We start from the raw sequence: 19,744 nt of genomic DNA on the forward strand, positions 1-19,744 counted from the left end.
ACTTCTTTATATCTATTCTGGCGGCTGTGCCAACCCTGTTGCATTCCAGAAATTGCAGTTAGAATGAGACTGAACAACTGCTCTTCGACTATATTATGTTACGGATGCCTAAAATATCAAAGAAGAGAAACACTACAAAGTACTTTTTAAATAGATTCCTGTTATAGTAGGAATATTCAAGACTGCCTGGGAATTTGTGCTGTTTTAAGATCACTATTGCAGTTCACTGACTGACAAGATATTATGTATATTTGGTGTTCAGTAAGTTATGTTGTAACTTGATATAAACCAGGTGACAAATAGTTAAGACGGTAAATAGTTCCCATGCTTCCTCACTTATGGGGACAGCATATGTGAGGGTACAGGAGTACCCTCAAAATTGGGCACAAATGAGCAAGCATGTTAAGATTCAACAATAAACTATTTTAAAAAATTGCTAATTTATATGTTAAGGTTGTTTAATCAATTCTGTAGATTTTTCGGTTTTGTGATGTTTGAGGTCTCCTGGGGTGTCGTGTGGCACTTGGGGACCTCCATTCAGCTTGCTGACATCAACGCAAGTTTTTTGCTTAGAGTTTGCAGCACTCTATGGTGCATCACGGAGTACAGACAATTGAGAGGTTCCCTGGAGGAGTTGCAGAACAACAGTATATAATCCATGAAGTTACTGAAGGAAAAAAGTACTTAATGTAGAAAGTAGAGTTTTTTGCTGGAACACAAGCTCTCAAGTTACATACTGAACTAGAATCTTACTTTGTGGGGATAAACTAATCATCAATATGTCTGTCTCTCTCTATAAGTAAGTGGTTGTCTTTCATTTATTTTATGTAATTGAAAGTAGAGATTGGTATAGGAGGAAATTATGAAAGATGTGAAATTTAGAAAAGAGCATTCGAACCTACATACGACCTGTATATGAAGTGAGCTATATTTGATCAGTAGTTTCTATTTCTACTTTGTAAGGGTATAAAAAATACACCTTCACAACACGCATATTTCCTTAAACTTTTTACCATTGACATTTTTCACTCAAACATGTTACACAATTGCCAGATTGCACACCTGAGTATGTAGGTTTCAATAAAACTTTGTATTTTTCTCACATGAAACTCTATTATGCATAGCAAGCTTGTACAGAATTTCTGGAGGGGTTTCAGTTACTGAGTAGTAGTGTTCTAGCATCCATCCTAAATATTTTTATCTGCACTCTTCCACTGATTATTAACATGAACCAGTAGTGAAACTGGACAAACAGAATGAAAATGTGTGTTACAGATACTACAGCTAAAGCTTGTGAAATATTACATTCCTTTCTCTCGTACCCACAAATAGAAATGCACCACGTCAAAAGTGGAAAAAAGGGCATGAATATCTGGGTACTTTGAATAGAGCTGAAAGACATCTAATGCAATCATTTTCTTCAACATATTAACACCTAGACTAAAAATGACAAATTCCCTGTTTCCTTGGTTACAGCCAAATCCTGTTATAAAACAGGACTTTAAAAAGTAAGATGTACAGGTTGTCAGACTATAAGACGGTTGTGCAACATGAGCGGCACATTGTCAAAAGAGAGTATATATTCTGGGTTCCCTGCAGCCACAGTTCTGCTACAGTACAGCTGACAGGTACATCACAATGTGTGAATGAAATGGTGCAGCAACTGGAAATGTACTCTACAGTCGAGTATGTGGGGCAGTACGAGTGTTACAGGCAGGAAGTCTAAATTGCACACAGATTTGCTGTCAATTCTGCTGGTATATGGACCAAATATAGTGTCATTTCCAGCCACAGTGAGATGATGTGAACAATTTAACCAAGGCCACACAGATGTGGTTGATGCTAATTGGGAAGGAAAGCCATCGACATTCACCACAAACAACAGAGGCTGGGCAATCGAGGAAATGATTCATAGCAGTTACAGGTTTTCCAGCAATAAGGATGTTCAAACAGCAGTTTGCGAATAGCTCTGTGACCGAGTGGACTTCTGTCATTGAGGAATTGAAAGATTGGTAGAATGTTCTGACAGGTGTTTCCATAGACTTACTAAGTTCATTGAAAAAGTAGTGCCCTATCTGTGTCACTTTGAAGAGCAATGATTCAATGAAAGTTATTTGGTATGTCATAATAATGTTAACTTACCCCTTGAAGACCCTTGTACAATTCATTCAGTGCTGTGGTCCCATTTTACAATAAGTTAATTGATATTATAAAAAGCAAGTTGATCTTTACTTCACACTGTACGTCTATTTGTATTATTGCTGGTGTTATTAATTCTGAATGCTTACTACACTGTGTACATATTTCATTTCTTTTCTAAAGTCGCTTACATATTTGTCTTCAGCTATCTCTGAAGACAGTTCTACATGGTGACCAGTAGACGATTAAAGCAGACTGACTGTATGTCTGTCTGTCCTTCCAGATGCACTCAACTTTGTGTAGTTTATCGTAGAATGGAAAGAAACAATCTTCCTTTCCTCAAAGACATTTTATTCCAGTCCATTAGCAGAGTACAATTTTTTGCTGTGTTTTCACTTTTACATGAAGAAATGCAGATGCTGCAGCATCCGTGATCGTGTTGCATAGTAAATACTGTGACTGAAATTACCTCTCATCAACAGTAGCATAGTAGCTGCCATATAGAACATCCATTTTACCTTCCAGTGTTTACCTAATGTTATATAAAAGCTCCATTTTAATAAAAACCTTAGTTTCAATTATGTATACATCATTTTTCTCTTTTTATGGTATGTAATATCCAGTACTTCAGTAGAAGAATGGCTAGCAGTAAGAAAGATTATATGGAGGCAAATCTGCAATACACCATCAAATTACAACTACTTATCATGTTCTTATGCAACAGTACAGGAAAGTCCATACCACAATTTCTTGCTGCTTTACATTAACTTACAACCAGATTCTAACTATAAGACGGAGTACATGAATCATCAAAAATATAATGTATCTTTAAAATAACTTTTGTAGGATATTTAATGGAATTATTATTTGACTCAATTCAGTTTACTTTTACAATAAAACAAATTCTGGTGAAAATGAATAATACTGACATATTCTTTCACATCTGTTTCAAAACATACTAATCATTGCTAAAGTCTAACTTGTAAAATCATAAGATACCTGTAAACTTCACGATTTGCTTCTTAGTGCATTTCACCACAAAAGTTTGCCAACTAATATATATTATTTATATTGAGATTTTTTGCGTCACTAGAAAAAAAACCTAGTGTGTTCTGGAAACATATAAATGTATTACAAAAGGTATAAAAATCATTAGTCCTGAAATTAAAAACAATCTACTGAGATCCTTTCACAATTTGTGACACACAACATATATGACATTTTAGTGATTTAGTTAATCACTATTCCCAGTGATTTTACACACAGCAGAGTCCATAGTCCATTCTTTTTTCCGTAAAATGATTGTAAGCACTTGATATATTATTATATTTTCTTCACCTTTTCAAAGGCGAAGACCAGGTAGAGAGCTGAAACACAAGACAGTAAATTCATATAACTTTAAATAATTAATAATGGTCAAAATTCATTAGCTAATGTAATTCTTAAAAGTTTCATTATGGATACAAACAAGTATATGTTGGAACAGTTACTTCTGTGTAACTACACGAGTTCACTTTAATTCAGAAGCTTAGTCAATATTGATGCACAACATTAAATTTTTTGCTGAAATCTTCAAATATGTTACCTACTTAATTCAAACAGAATTTTATAAATTACAGTTATAGAACTTTGAACATTTAAACACAATTTTTCAATAAAATTTGTGGACTATGTAAACACTGAAGAAAATTAGATTGGAAAATATTTGAGAAAAACATAAAAGAATATAAGTATGTTCATCAAATGTATGTGAATGTAGACAAGCAAATTCAAAGGTAAATACTGCTGTTTTTACATTAGTAACTTCTTCATATTTCTACAGCCATTAAGGCTACTATAAAAAGAAAGCCGCTAATCTCCTGCAACTTCCAAAACACCAGAAAAAAAAAAAAAAAAAAAAAAAAAAAAAAAAAAAAAAAAAAAAAAATCAGTTAGCAATACATAACACACCTTAAGCAGTGTATAAATACATGAAGTCATTACAACTGCTGTGCATACCTGTAAACTATCTTTAGAAGAAGGAAACCAACCAACTATAAGATAGCATAAAATCTGAGGTAAAGTAAAGTTGTGTGTGTGTGGCTTACGAATAGTATGGTAAAAAAGCGAAATACAGGTGATTAAATTAATCAAATTCTACACAATTAAAAAATAAGACAAGATTGTCCGGAAAAGTAGGTACAATACAAGATAATCTAATAACCAAACTAATATGAGGCCCGTTCAAAAAATTCAGCAACATTCTTACTTTCACGCCAATGGTGTGTTGGGGTGATATATGGTTGGCATCCCTGCACACGCCTGTGTTTAATGTGTAACTGCTGCAAGTTTCATTGTTGTATGTCCATTAGTTACTGTTCAGTGCTGCACTGAGTAGAAAATTGTGTCACACAGTTTGCGAATTTTGAGACAGCAATTAGAGGAGCAACGCATCGGCAATAAATTTTGCGTGAAACTCATGAAAATCTTTACAGAGGCACACCAAATGATGCAGGAAGCCTACGATGGTTAGTGCACAACCCGTACTCGGTGTTTCAAATGGTTCACATGGTTTAAAAATGGCCAGGCGTAAATTAAAGAGGACCCTCACTGAGGACACCCTTCAACGTCTATCGATGACGTTCACGTCAGGAATGTCAATGAAATAACACATGGCAATCAAATGCTGACTGCCTGAGAGATTGCAGAAAAATGTAACATTTCAGATGGATCATGTCATGAAATCCTGACACAGCATCCTGGAATGCATTTTGTTGCCACAAAGTTTATCCCATGGCTCATGAGTCAAGACCAGAAAGACCTTCGCCTCACAATCTTTGAAGAGCTTTTGGATCATGCAAATGAGAACGATATGTTCCTTAACCATTTTACTGCTGTTGACGAGTTTACTTATCATGCTGGTTGCCGCTCCCTGGGTGCCGATGACAATTATAGTCATGTCAGCTGGTTTTCCACTGAGTGCTGTTGAAGAGTTAAGTCGCACCTGTTTGCCACCCTCTGAGTGCTGATGACAAGTATAGCCGCTACCTGAGTGCTGATGACAAGATAACTCGCACAGCAGAATTCATGCCCCATGTCTCAGTAGCATTTTGCAGTTCTGCCGCAGGCTTGTCGTCTGATTCTCTGTCTGTTGTGTGCCTAGCCTTCACACTACAGTTCACTGTTTATCAGAATTTACTTCAGTGTTCTTCGCGTCCTGTATTTTACAAAGAAAATGGCAAGATGTTGTGGTAGCATTGAGGAAGAAATCATGGAGATTCTTACTAGGAGCAACTGGGAGGATGAATTGCTTGATCTCGATGGAAGTGATAGCTCTTCCACAGAATCGGAAAGCTGTTGTCATAAACTGTCCACATCAGCAGGGGTGTCAATCCAGTCTCGTCTTTCAAAAAGAGATGTTGGTTGTTTTGAATCTGAAGACTCAAAATGATAGTGAAACGCCTACGAAGAAATCACGTCTTAGTGACAAATCTGACTGGAAAGAAAATGATTTTCAGCCAGTCAATCACGCATTTGATGATAAGTATCAGGACATGCATATCAAATAGAGAATGAGGCAAGTATTCTGTCAGTTTTCATGTTATTCTTTACAGAAGAATTGATGAAATATAGAACTGACAAATCTAATCGGTTTTATTTGTTCACCAAAGAGAATACTACAAAATCAGTGCATTCTCAAATATAAAAGTGGAAAGATACTGAATTTGAAGAAATGTGTTGTTTCATAGCTGTTTGTCTTCTGAAGACTCGAATGAAAAAACTCAAACTTTCTGAATACTGGACCAGAGATGCTGTTCTAAATACACCAATTTTTAGTGAACTGATGTCAAGAGACTGCTTTTTGTTACTTATGAGAATGTTACATTCAGTGACAGCTCTGCCAATACTGGAGGAGACACATTATTCAAAATTAGGAATATTGTCAATAAACTTTGTACATCTTTACATTGTGCATTTAATCCACATCAGAAACTCTGCATTGATGGAAGTTTGTTATTATTCAAAGGACATTTATCTTTCAGACAATTAATTCCATCAAAATGGAATTCATTCAGAATAAAAACATTTGTGTGAATGGCTGTGTCTTAGATTTCATTGTTTATACAGGGACATCAACAGAAATCGAGTTTTGCAATTTGGGGAAAAGTGGTGACGTATGGGCTACACTAATAAAGCACTATTTAGAACATGGACATACACTCTGCCTTGATAACTGGTACTCAAGCCCAGACTTATTTTCCTGGTTTCACAGTCATGGGACAAACGCACACGCTACTGCCTGTAAAAACAGACGCAACATGCTGAAACTTCAGAAGAAACTGCAACGAGGAGATATTCAATTTATGTGCACTAATACAATGCTTGCTATAGAGTGATGCGACAACAGGAGTGTGGATGCTGACCACCAAAGAAATGGTTGACACTGGAAAGATTGATAGGAATACTGGATAGAAAATTAAGAAACCACAAAGCATTGAAGATTATAACTTGAATATGGGAACAGTTGACCATTCTGATATGCTGCTTAGCTCTGTTGGATGTATACAAAAAACAATAAAGTGGTATAAGAAGTTCTCTTTTCACATTGTCGATCTGTCAATCTCTGTGTTTTAAATGCTCATGGCCTACACAGGTCGTAAAATGTCCATAGCAGAGTTTCACCTGTTGCTAGTAAGCATCATAGCACAGAAAAGCTGGCAGGGGAATACCTTATGATGATAATCCTCTAAGGTTAGTGTGAAGGCACTTTCCGAACATTATAACAAGTGAGCATTCCATGAAAAGTACAGTAACGCACTGATGCAATGTTTGCTGACACAGAAAGTGCCTTGAGAAAGCAGGTACGAATGTAAAACTTGCTCTGTGTGTCGTATCCTGTTTCGAAAATTACCAAATGAAAACGAATTGCTAATCGCAACACAGAAAAAAAACTCCAAAAGAAAAAAAAATTGTAAATAGGAATATATATATAATAGAGGGAAACATTCCACGTGGGAAAAATATATCTAAAAAGAAAGATGATGAAACTTACCAAACAAAAGCGCTGGCAGGTTGATAGACACACAAACAAACACAAACATACACACAAAATTCTAGCTTTCGCAACCAATGGTTGCCTCGTCAGGAAAGAGGGAAGGAGAAGGAAAGACAAAAGGATATGGGTTTTAAGGGAGAGGGTAAGGAGTCATTCCAATCCCGGGAGCGGAAAGACTTACCTTAGGGGGAAAAAAGGACAGGTATACACTCGCACACACACACATATCCATCCATACATACTGTGTATGTGTATGTATGGATGGATATGTGTGTGTGTGCGCGAGTGTATACCTGTCCTTTTTTCCCCCTAAGGTAAGTCTTTCTGCTCCCGGGATTGGAATGACTCCTTACCCTCTCCCTTAAAACCCATATCCTTTTGTCTTTCCTTCTCCTTCCCTCTTTCCTGACGAGGCAACCATTGGTTGCGAAAGCTAGAATTTTGTGTGTATGTTTGTGTTTGTTTGTGTGTCTATCAACCTGCCAGCGCTTTTGTTTGGTAAGTTTCATCATCTTTCTTTTTATATATATAAAAATACAAAGATGAGGTGACTTACCGAACAAAAACGCTGGCAGGTCGATAGACCACAAACAAACACAAACATACACACAAAATTCAAGCTTTCGCAACAAATTGTACCTGTCCTTTTTTCCCCCTAAGGTAAGTCTTTCCGCTCCCGGGATTGGAATGACTCCTTACCCTCTCCTTTAAAACCCACTTCCTTTCGTCTTCCCCTCTCCTTCCCTCTTTCCTGATGAGGCAACAATTTGTTGCGAAAGCTTGAATTTTGTGTGTATGTTTGTGTTTGTTTGTGGTCTATCGACCTGCCAGCGTTTTTGTTCGGTAAGTCACCTCATCTTTGTATTTATATATAATTTTTCCCACGTGGAATGTTTCCTTCCATTATATTGATATCATTAATTTGAATCCAACAATTACGTTTGTTATTGTCACTGTTGCATTTCGAAATCTTTTCTGTCGTCTTATTTTCCTCTTTCTGTTTTTGCCAGTAGTTTCACTTTGAATTCACCTTCTCCTTTTTACCGTAATCTGCTAAAAATTTTTTGCCGCTTTCAGCACTACCGCCGCTATACCTGTCCTTTTTTCCCCCTAAGGTAAGTCTTTCCGCTCCCGGGATTGGAATGACTCCTTACCCTCTCCTTTAAAACCCACTTCCTTTCGTCTTCCCCTCTCCTTCCCTCTTTCCTGATGAGGCAACAATTTGTTGCGAAAGCTTGAATTTTGTGTGTATGTTTGTGTTTGTTTGTGGTCTATCGACCTGCCAGCGTTTTTGTTCGGTAAGTCACCTCATCTTTGTATTTATATATAATTTTTCCCACGTGGAATGTTTCCTTCCATTATATTGATATCATTAATTTGAATCCAACAATTACGTTTGTTATTGTCACTGTTGCATTTCGAAATCTTTTCTGTCGTCTTATTTTCCTCTTTCTGTTTTTGCCAGTAGTTTCACTTTGAATTCACCTTCTCCTTTTTACCGTAATCTGCTAAAAATTTTTTGCCGCTTTCAGCACTACCGCCGCTATACCTGTCCTTTTTTCCCCCTAAGGTAAGTCTTTCCGCTCCCGGGATTGGAATGACTCCTTACCCTCTCCTTTAAAACCCACTTCCTTTCGTCTTCCCCTCTCCTTCCCTCTTTCCTGATGAGGCAACAATTTGTTGCGAAAGCTTGAATTTTGTGTGTATGTTTGTGTTTGTTTGTGGTCTATCGACCTGCCAGCGTTTTTGTTCGGTAAGTCACCTCATCTTTGTATTTATATATAATTTTTCCCACGTGGAATGTTTCCTTCCATTATATATATATATATATAGACACACACACAGATGATGTGACTTACCAAACGAAAGCGCTGGCACGTCGAAAGACACACAAACAAATACAAACATACACACAAAATTCAAGCTTTCGCAACAAACTGTTGCCTCATCAGGAAAGAGGGAAGGAGAGGGAAAGACGAAAGGATTTGGGTTTTAAGGGAGAGGGTAAGGAGTCATTCCAATCCCGGGAGCGGAAAGACTTACCTTAGGGGGAAAAAAGGACGGGTATACACTCGCACACACACACATATCCATCAACACATATACAGACACAAGCAGACATATACAGAAGCAAAGAGTTTGGGCAGAGATGTCAGTCGAGGCGGAAGTGAAGAGGCAAAGATGTTGTTGAATGACAGGCGAGGTATGAGTGGCGGCAACTTGAAATTAGTGGAGATTGAGGCCCGGTGGATAACGGGAAGAGAGGATATATTGAAGAGCAAATTCCCATCTCCGGAGTTCGGATAGGTTGGTGTTAGTGGGAAGTATCCAGATAACCCGGACGGTGTAACACTGTGCCAAGATGTGCTGGCCGTGCACCAAGGCATGTTTAGCCACAGGGTGATCCTCATTACCAACAAACACTGCCTGTGTCCATTCATGTGAATGGACAGTTTGTTGCTGGTCATTCCCACACAGAAAGCTTCACAGTGTAGGCAGGTCAGTTGGTAAATCAGGTGGGTGCTTTCACACGTGGCTCTGCCTTTGATTGTGTACACCTTCCGGGTTACAGGACTGGAGTAGGTGGTGGTGGGAGGGTGCATGGGACAGGTTTTACACCGGGGGCGGTTACAAGAGTGGGAGCCAGAGGGTAGGGAAGGTGGTTTGGGGATTTCATAGGGATGAACTAAGAGGTTACGAAGGTTAGGTGGACTGCGGAAAGACACTCTTGGTGGAGTGGGGAGGATTTCATGAAGGATGGATCTCATTTCAGGGCAGGATTTGAGGAAGTCGTATCCCTGCTGGAGAGCCACATTCAGAGTCTGATCCAGTCCCGGAAAGTATCCTGTCACAAGTGGGGCACTTTTGGGGTTCTTCTGTGGGAGGTTCTGGGTTTGAGGAGATGAGGAAGTGGCTCTGGTTATTTGCTTCTGTACCAGGTCGGGAGGGTAGTTGCGGGATGCGAAAGCTGTTTTCAGGTTGTTGGTGTAATGGTTCAGGGATTCCGGACTGGAGCAGATTCGTTTGCCACGAAGACCTAGGCTGTAGGGAAGGGACCGTTTGATGTGGAATGGGTGGCAGCTGTCATAATGGAGGTACTGTTGCTTGTTGGTGGGTTTGATGTGACGGACGTGTGAAGCTGGCCATTGGACAGGTGGAGGTCAACGTCAAGGAAAGTGGCATGGGATTTGGAGTAGGACCAGGTGAATCTGATGGAACCAAAGGAGTTGAGGTTGGAGAGGAAATTCTGGAGTTCCTCTTCACTGTGAGTCCAGATCATGAAGATGTCATCAATAAATCTGTACCAAACTTTGGGTTGGCAGGCCTGGGTAAGCAAGAAGGCTTCCTCTAAGCGACCCATGAATAGGTTGGCGTACGAGGGGGCCATCCTGGTGCCCATGGCTGTTCCCTTTAATTGTTGGTATGTCTGGCCTTCGAAAGTGAAGAAGTTGTGGGCCAGGATGAAGCTGGCTAAGGTAATGAGGAAAGAGGTTTTTGGTAGGCTGGCAGGTGATCGGTGTGAAAGGAAGTGCTCCATCGCAGCGAGGCCCTGGACGTGCGGAATATTTGTGTATAAGGAAGTGGCATCAATGGTTACGAGGATGGTTTCCAGGGGTAACAGACTGGGTAGGGATTCTAGGCGTTCGAGAAAGTGGTTGGTGTCTTTGATGAAGGATGGGAGACTGCATGTAATGGGTTGAAGGTGTTTATCTACGTAGGCAGAGATACGTTCTGTGGGGGCTTGGTAGCCAGCTACAATGGGACGGCCGGGATGATTGGGTTTGTGAATTTTAGGAAGAAGGTAGAAGTTAGGGGTGCGGGGTGTTGGTGGGGTCAGGAGGTTGATGGAGTCAGGTGAACGGTTTTGTAGGGGGCCTAAGGTTCTGAGGATTCCTTGAAGCTCCGCCTGGACATCAGGAATGGGATTACCTTGGCAAACTTTGTATGTAGTGTTGTCTGAAAGCTAACGCAGTCCCTCAGCCACATACTCCTGACGATCAAGTACCACGGTTGTGTGTGGAACCCTTGTCCGCCGGAAGAATGACGATGGATCGGTCAGCCTTCAGATCACGGATAGCCTGGGCTTCAGCAGTGGTGATGTTGGGAGTAGGATTAAGGTTTTTTAAGAAGGATTGAGAGGCAAGGCTGGAAGTCAGAAATTCCTGGAAAGTTTGGAGAGGGTGATTTTGAGGAAGAGGAGGTGGGTCCCGCTGTGACGGAGGACGGAACTGTTCCAGGCAGGGTTCAATTTGGATAGTGCCTTGGGGAGTTGGACCATTAGGAGTAGGATTAGGATCATTTTTCTTCATGGCAAAGTGATATTTCCAGCAGAGAGTACGGGTGTAGGACAGTAAATCTTTGACAAGGGCTGTTTGGTTGAATCTGGGAGTGGGGCTGAAGGTGAGGCCTTTGGACAGGACAGAGGTTTCGGATTGGGAGAGAGGTTTGGAGGAAAGGTTAACTACTGAATTAGGGTGTTGTGGTTCCAGATTGTTTTGATTGGAATTTTGAGGTTTTGGGGGGAGTGGAGCTGGAAGTGGGAGATTGAGTAGATGGGACAGACTGGGTCTGTGTGCAATGAGAGGAGGTTGAGGTTTGCTGGAAAAGTTGTGAAGGGTGAGTGAGTTCCCTTTCCGGAGGTGGGAAACCAGGAGATTGGATAGTTTCTTGAGGTGGAGGGTGGCATGCTGTTCTAATTTGTGATTGGCCTGTAGGAGGATGCTCTGAACAGCCGGTGTGGATGTGGGAGAGGAAAGATTGAGGACTTTTAATAAGGATAGGAGTTGACGGGTGTGTTCATTGGCTGAGTTGATGTGTAGGTGAAGGATTAGGTGGGTGAGGGCAATGGATTGTTCAGTTTGGAACTGGTATAGGGACTGATGGAAAGAAGGATTACAGCCAGAGATGGGAACTTTAAGTGTGAGGCCTTTGGGGGTAATGCCAAATGTCAGACAAGCCTGAGAAAATAATATATGGGAGTGTAATCTGGCTAGGGCGAAGGCATGTTTGCGGAGGGCACAAAACCACTCCTTTTAATACATTTACACACAGTTTTTTCGAAATTTTCCTGAATTGCTCCATCCTTTAACATGTTTTGGTGGCAACACAACCACATAACCTTTGTGCACATCGTTGTCTACCAACCCAAGTTCACCACAAGATCAACATAGCCCAGCTATAACCAACACCTTTTTGCCTTTTTTCACACCAGATCTCCAGTTGCTTTCTAGTTCACCTTATCTCTCGCCATATATTTTTATTTTCATTTTCATTTCAGCCTCATGTTACACTTTCCACCTTCTAATACCATGTCACCCTCACAACATCCCCACAACGACCCCATTGAGTTTTATTTACATTACAGGGTGTGTGTGTGTGTGTGTGTGTGTGTGTGTGTGTGTGTGTGTGTGTGTGTGTGTGCGTGTGCGTGTGCGTGTGCGCGTGCGTGCGTGTGCGCGCGCGCGCGTGCGTGCGTGTGCGCGCGCGTGTGTGCGTGTGCGCGCGCGTGTGTGCGCGTGCGCGCGCGTGTGTGCGCGTGCGCGCGTGTGTGTGTATACCAGTCCTTTTTCCCCCCTAAGGTAAGTCTTTCCGCTCCCGGGATTGGGATGACTCCTTACCCTCTCCCTTAAAACCCACATCCTTTCGTCTTTCCCTCTCCTTCCCTCTTTCCTGATGAGGCACCAGTTTGTTGCGAAAGCTTGAATTTTGTGTGTATGTTTGTGTGTCTGTCGACCTGCCAGCACTTTCATTTGGTAAGTCACATCATCTTTGTTTTTAGATATATTTTTCCTACGTGGAATGTTTCCCTCTATATATAACTTTGTCAGTGCTGGTTCAAAGCTCAGATCAAAAAGATGGATGGAATATACATTCACAAAGTGTAAAGGGAATCCTAAGTTTACAGTTCATGACTTTGAAGCTTGTCTATAACTGAATTTAATGTACTAACAAAAAGGGATTTCACAGCTTTCAAATGTTGGAAAATCTGTTGATTACTCATGTGCAACAATGTATAGCACAAGAAAAAATATCTGTACCAGACAATCTGTCATTCATGACGATTCCAAATTATAACAGCATTGATTACCATCTGCAAAGGACGGCTGCATCTGCACCTGGATGGAACACTTTACACAATGTACCTATCACAGGTAAAGAATCTGACGGCGGACGTCTAAGCACTCTGTTGTACTCTCAGAAACAAATAGCAGGCCATGTGAAATTTCCAAACACATCACAAAACGAACTTACCAAAGTGAAGTAAAACTGTTCTTATCGTTGCCTACAGTAAATTCCGATGTCATAGGGCAATGTGAATGATGATCTTTCCCCTACAAAAGATGTAATACAACATTTTGAAGTACAGAAACAACGTATAGTTATCTGTAATCTATTATTTCATTCGTTCTTGAGTTATCACAGTGAGGAACCCACAGAGAAATGCAGATGTTGTAGGTGGCTATGCAAGAAAGAACAGTAAACTATTGAGGTAAATCTAATGAATCACATCACTTTCAGCATAAGCTACAAAAATTGTGTATAAGAACTACAAGCAAGATATAATTCTTAGTGATGGAAAATAGTTTTATTCTGCAGTAATTCATCTGCAGAGAAACTATGTAGTGAGAGCATTTATTCTGCATCAGCCGTGAGAGGGCACAGTGCTTTGCCTGGAGTTGTGGTCACTCCAGAAATATTCATCATAGGGCAGGTGAGGCACTGTGGGCCGCTCTGGCCCCTGAGGTGGCTCGAGGAACAGGCACCTAACGCAAATAGCTGGATTATGCCACAGACCGCAGCGCACCAAGCAGATGGTGGGTCCCCACCAGTCAAAGGGTTAAGAGAATCATAACTGGTGATGAGATGCTTCCAAGAAAATGTGAGAAGAAAATGGCCTGAAATGCGCTGAGACAATTCACGACTCTTGTGTCACGATAATGCCCCCACACAGTCATCCCTGTTGGTGCATGACTATTGCACAAAAAATGAAATCACTTTGCTGCCTTGTCCTCCTTACTCTCCATACATTTTTTCATTTACAAGGTTGAAAACCACGTTGGAAGGATAAAGACTTGCAACAATAGACAAAATAAAAGAAAATTTGCACATGTCACTTCGGACAATCCAGCAAGAGGTGTACTAAGACTGCTTCCGCAAGTGGAAATGAGGTTGGGAGTAGTGTATCAATTGTGGAGGAGAGTATTTTGAAAGAGATCCCGCACAATATGCAAAAGGTGAGCTCATACAATTGTTTGACATGTAAAACATATGTTTCAGGCATAAATCTGTAAAAAGGCTAAACATTAAAATATAAAACAATGGAAAATTCAGGATGGAATATAACAATATTATGGAAAGGATAGTTGCTACTCATCAGATAGCGGAGACAGTCTTTTTGTTGTGCCTATCTGTGACTCATCATCTCCGCTATATAGTGAGTAGCAACTTCCCTTTTCAAAAAATTAAAATATAAAATACATGTACTTAATGATTGCAGGAAAATAAAATAAGTATGTATTTAGAATTTACAGAAAACTGATATGCACAGATATTAAATGCCCATTCATGTCATCTGCAGTGAGAAGTATTTTTTACTCTATGGTTTATCTTTTAATACGCCTGTCATTGCAACAAAATGAAATGAACAGCGAGCTTGATAAACTGAAACAAACTGCTGTAGCAAACAGCTTCCAATGTCATTAACACTTACACAAAAAGTTAAAAACAAAATGAGTTATAGCACACTAAAGTAGACAAAACTTTCCAGAATAGAAGAGGTGAAAGACCAAGCACCCATTATGGCCTCTATTATACATTTATATTTCATGTTTGGCAACTAGTTTTCTTTGAATCCAGCTCAACAGCTTGGCTGAATACATGAATGAGTGCATGAGAATGGGTCTGCAACCCAGACATTACTTGAAGTACTTTGTCTGAGGAAACAAACAAATCTACATAAATAGAATAAAAAGAAAGTGTATCTATGTTTCCAAAACAAAACTGTGTTCAGTACTATACAGGTCAGACAGTGTGTTCATTTGAAACATAATTTAAAGAGCATACATATTATCAAATTAAAACAGATTTTGATAAGCTCAATGCAAAAGTAAACATTCTGCGACAAACTTACAATAGAACATGAAAGTGTTACACCTACCACCTGGAGGATGATTACTTGACTTGCTTCAAAAAATGGAACATTTTTCTGATAAAGTATTTCAAATCAGACATTAAATGAACAGTACAAGTTTGGAAATATGAAAGTAATAATGAGTTTGCAAGAGTTGCTTTCATGCTGGGACATCTTGACTATTTAATGAAATGTAGTGCATTAATATACAGAAACAAAAGAGATTATGGTGCATATTGCCATGTCCTGTGCTGGATGAAGTGTGGCATACCAATTAGTGTTGCTGACTGGTGTGCTACAGGTCACCAGGTGAAACCTGACCACCTAATTATTATCCTCACCACCACCAACCACCACCACCACCACCACCACCAATTCCCCCTTAAGCAGGGGGCTGAATAAATTTTCACGGTGTTTTTTCTACATCCTTCTTCTTCAAAACCTCTCATTAATTCATTGCATTCTTCTTCCTCTCTTCAGTCCATGTGTGGATGGTAAAAGAAAACAGTAAATTCTGTACTTGAAAAAAGATGCACCCATACTTAATTCATTACTATTCTTCTAGTAAAGGACGTTGCAACAACTAAAGAATTCATGAAGTGATGCTAGCACATCAGGGAAATGCAAGAGAAAAGAGTTGGATGAAAGAAGTACGACTGGCTACCGAATGTGGCCACTATGACAGATACAGAAGACCACCATGACCTTGCCTCTCAGGTTGTAAGAGAAGAGATACAGCTTACTGAGCTTATTCCATTCCATGATAGGCTGATTGGTACAGCAACTGGTTTTCATAATTATATAAAGAGACAGTCTCAGCTACAAATTTATTTTTATTACAAATAATGCATTTTGCCTGGCTAAGGCTTCCCCAGATTTTCTATCCAGATGTTAAGCTTGGAACAAAAGGTGGAGAACTGCTAGAAAGTACAAAACATTATTAAAAAGAGGTGAGGAAAAAATCCGTGAAAGCCTTAACACCATACGAATCGCATTACTTGTAACAAAAGTAGCTTTGTATCCAGGACTGCCTCCCTATATAATGAGATACAGCTGTTTACGACACCCAGAACTGACGGACAAAGCAATCAGTAGATGATGGCCATGAATGTCAACCCCATACATCAGGAAGTAATACGGAACATTGAATAGGAGGTGTGTGTATCTTCAGCACCAATCTCCATCACCAGTCAAACATGCCAGAAGGAATGGACTCCACGAACTCAGATTTAAGCCACAGCTGTCGAACAATAACCCAACATCTGACCAAAACAGGTACAAACAACTCCCCTGCCAGGTGTAATGCTCTGCAGAAGGACAGATATTAGGAGGACAGGGCATAAAACGCTGGTATGTTTCCACTGTGGATGCCCTGGACACATAGTACGCTCCTGCAGAGAAGAAGATGAGTGTTACGACTAAGATGCCAGACATCAATCTTCACAGCAGATCTATTTATGGCAGACAACCACAGATGACTATAGTCCACCTGTGGTTCAAAGCTTGGAACCATACCCTGGACAATGGTTGTTCCTCAAAATGCCATCGCATGACCTGATGCTGTACAGAAGCACTTGCCACTGAATTTGGGAAACTCAGCGAGGTGACTATCTGGAGAAGTGAGCTGCCACGATGAAAATCTTTCCTGGACAACAGTTACCCAGATATCAGGAAATGTCTGGCCACTATTCAACTCAGGGGCTCCCTTTTCTATAATGTAGAATGATTATTGTCGTCAGCTAAAGAAGACATCATTTTGAAGGACAGAGCACCCCAAGTAATGATCTCTTATCGTAGACAATTTTATTGAGTGCAAAAACATCTCTGCTCTGGTTTGACTGCTACTATTTGATATTTAAAAATGAAAATGGAAATAGAAAATAATTCATTTTGTAATCCTAGAATACTTTTCACAACAAGTGAAACTAGCTTTTAGTTAGTATTTACGTAAAGAACTTAGGAACATTTTCCAACCAATAATTTTCATGATATAAGTGGTTATATAAAAGGCACTGTTTGCGGATGCATATTGTCAAATTTCAGTACTAAGAACCAACCAAAACTCAATGTGAATGTGAACATGATTTTCATTGCAAATCCTCAAATTTTCAGTCTGTAATAATGGATGACATCATCTGTAATTACTGAAAAGATATATAAGCAGTGGTGAATAAGTCATGAGAGAGCCAGTTTTGTAACAGTTTTTTTGCGTAAAACCTGCTCCAGTCAAAGCAATAGATGTGCAGTTTTAAAAGTGAAACTCTGTGCCAATCTGATTACTTGAAATATCTCTTGGCATAACATATCATTAGTTACCTCGTTAAGAGCTCAGGAAGTTGCAGCAGATTTGGTGGAGCAGATACTCACAATTCTTTTACAGCAACTGCAGCGTCGGAGTTTGCCAAAAATGAAGATGAGTCTTTCGAACAAATTGTAACATTTACAAAAACACAGTTAACTTGAGATAAATCGGAAATTTCAGCCGCAATGTGAGAGTGTGGGACACTGAAAACCTTCATGGAATTGTGGTGCAATGAGATTCACCAAAGGTTAAAGTTTTCTGTGCTGTATCACAGACAAAGCTGTATGAGCTGTTTTCCTTCTGTGAGAAGACCGTTGTGGCTACCTCTTACCTTGTGATACGCTGCAGCTGTGGTTGTTTGCACAACCGACTACTGTTTTCGAGAATTTTATCTTCTAAGAAGACAGGACACCCCCCTTAATTAGAGCCTCTATGTTCATTAATAGCAACATGATGAACTTCCACATCACTTGGGGGTACATTAAGAGCCATGCTTATGTACACCAACGCCAAAAACACTGGAACAGCTCACAGAATGCATCAATGATGCTCAATGACCGCTGACAGGATGCTGCTACATTAGGTATGGAACAAACCTGATGACCACTTGGATGTGTGTCATGGGATCACAGTTGTACTTGTACAACATTTGCATAGTGCAAAATGCAAACTTTGTGAATTTATGGTTCTATTCCTCCATCACTCATATTTGTACATGTAGTACTCTTGAAAATATAGAGCTCTGAAAATGAATGAATCATTTATAGTAGCCCTGTATCACACACTTCTTATTTTAATATTGTTTTGCTTATTACCGATTTACATCTTCAATTGTATGCTGTTAACATATCAAGCAAATGTGTCCACTTGGTGATTTAGATTACGTCTTACTTTCCTTGAAACTCTTGTCTTATATGAGAAGGATTTGATTCCTTTCATCGCCTTCAACTAATTTTTCATCATTCTATTCCAAAGTGACACACACACACAATTCTATTACACAATTAATTCAATGACGTAACTCTGTTAGAGTCTTTGCATACTCAAGTAGATGGATGGCTGGCTTCTTTTAACGATAGAGGATAGGTATGCAAGCTGCTGCTGTGACGTAGTATGTGCATGCAATGCACAAGATGAGTTGTCTATAGTAACAAAGTTTTTTTAATGACATGTTCACTTTTAATTCTTTTATATATTCTACACATCTCCTATCCTTTCTAGAGCTGAAGATGATCGTGTAACAACTGAAACTGGTAATCTGTACTATACTTTGTGATGAAGACAAATAAAACATGTATTGAAGAAATGGTTATTTCTCAGCAGATTTCTTCCAATATCAACTAACAGTAAAGTCAGTATTTTGATTAAAATATCAGTTCACAACATACAACATATATTCTAACTTTAGTGGCCCCCGTGCTCCTCTCCTCGCTCCCCCATCGACATTTGAACGCACCCACCAACATATGTGCAACCTTCCCCACACCTTTCCTCCCACACAAGAACGAAAAGCAACACAGGATTAGTAGCCAAATTTTACTGATTACTTACAAGCAGCTTCCCATTCCGACTTTGAAAGCGTACCAACTTTCCTGTGTCCTGTTGATTTCTGCATATATTGCTGGACATGTTCATAATCATCTGGATCATTACCTAACAAAGGTGCATCATGGAAGGGTGGATATGTCTGGAACAAGAAAATGGAAGTTCATCACAGCATACGAAATAACCGATAAATCAAGACAATGTAATAAAAGGTACTGAAATATTAGAAGAAATATTGCAAAAATAGAAAATACACTTATCATGAATATAATAGAGGGAAACATTCCACGTGGGAAAAATATATCTAAAAACAAATATGCTGTAACTTATCAAACGAAAGTGTTGGTACGTTGATAGAGACGATAGCAAACACAAACACACACACAAATTTCAAGCTTTCGCAACCCATGGTAGCTTCATCAGAAAAGAGGGAAGGAGAGGGAAAGACAAAAGGATGTGGGTTTTAAGGGAGAGCATAAGGAGTCATTCCAATCCCGGGAGCGGAAAGACTTACCTTGGGGGGGAAAAGGGACAGGTATACACTCGTGCGTGCGCGCGCGCACCTACACACACACACACACACACACACACA

General features: G+C 39.7%; 1 protein-coding gene across 1 annotated transcript in view; it reads right to left on the bottom strand.

Moving 5' to 3' along the window:
- Window positions 1-2,469: 2,469 nt before the first annotated feature.
- Window positions 2,470-19,744, bottom strand: part of LOC124798680 (mRNA cap guanine-N7 methyltransferase-like) — a 150,384-nt gene continuing 133,109 nt past the window's right edge. Inside the window, exons 7-8 of the mRNA XM_047262181.1 lie at window positions 19,159-19,294; window positions 2,470-3,506 (exon numbers count right to left, since the gene is read on the bottom strand). Of these exons, the coding sequence (XP_047118137.1) occupies window positions 3,463-3,506; window positions 19,159-19,294 (180 nt within the window). The 3' untranslated portion in view covers window positions 2,470-3,462. The remainder of the gene's footprint in view (window positions 3,507-19,158; window positions 19,295-19,744) is intronic.

Source organism: Schistocerca piceifrons, chromosome 5 (assembly GCF_021461385.2).
Source record: "Schistocerca piceifrons isolate TAMUIC-IGC-003096 chromosome 5, iqSchPice1.1, whole genome shotgun sequence".
Taxonomy (NCBI): Eukaryota; Metazoa; Arthropoda; class Insecta; order Orthoptera; family Acrididae; genus Schistocerca; species Schistocerca piceifrons.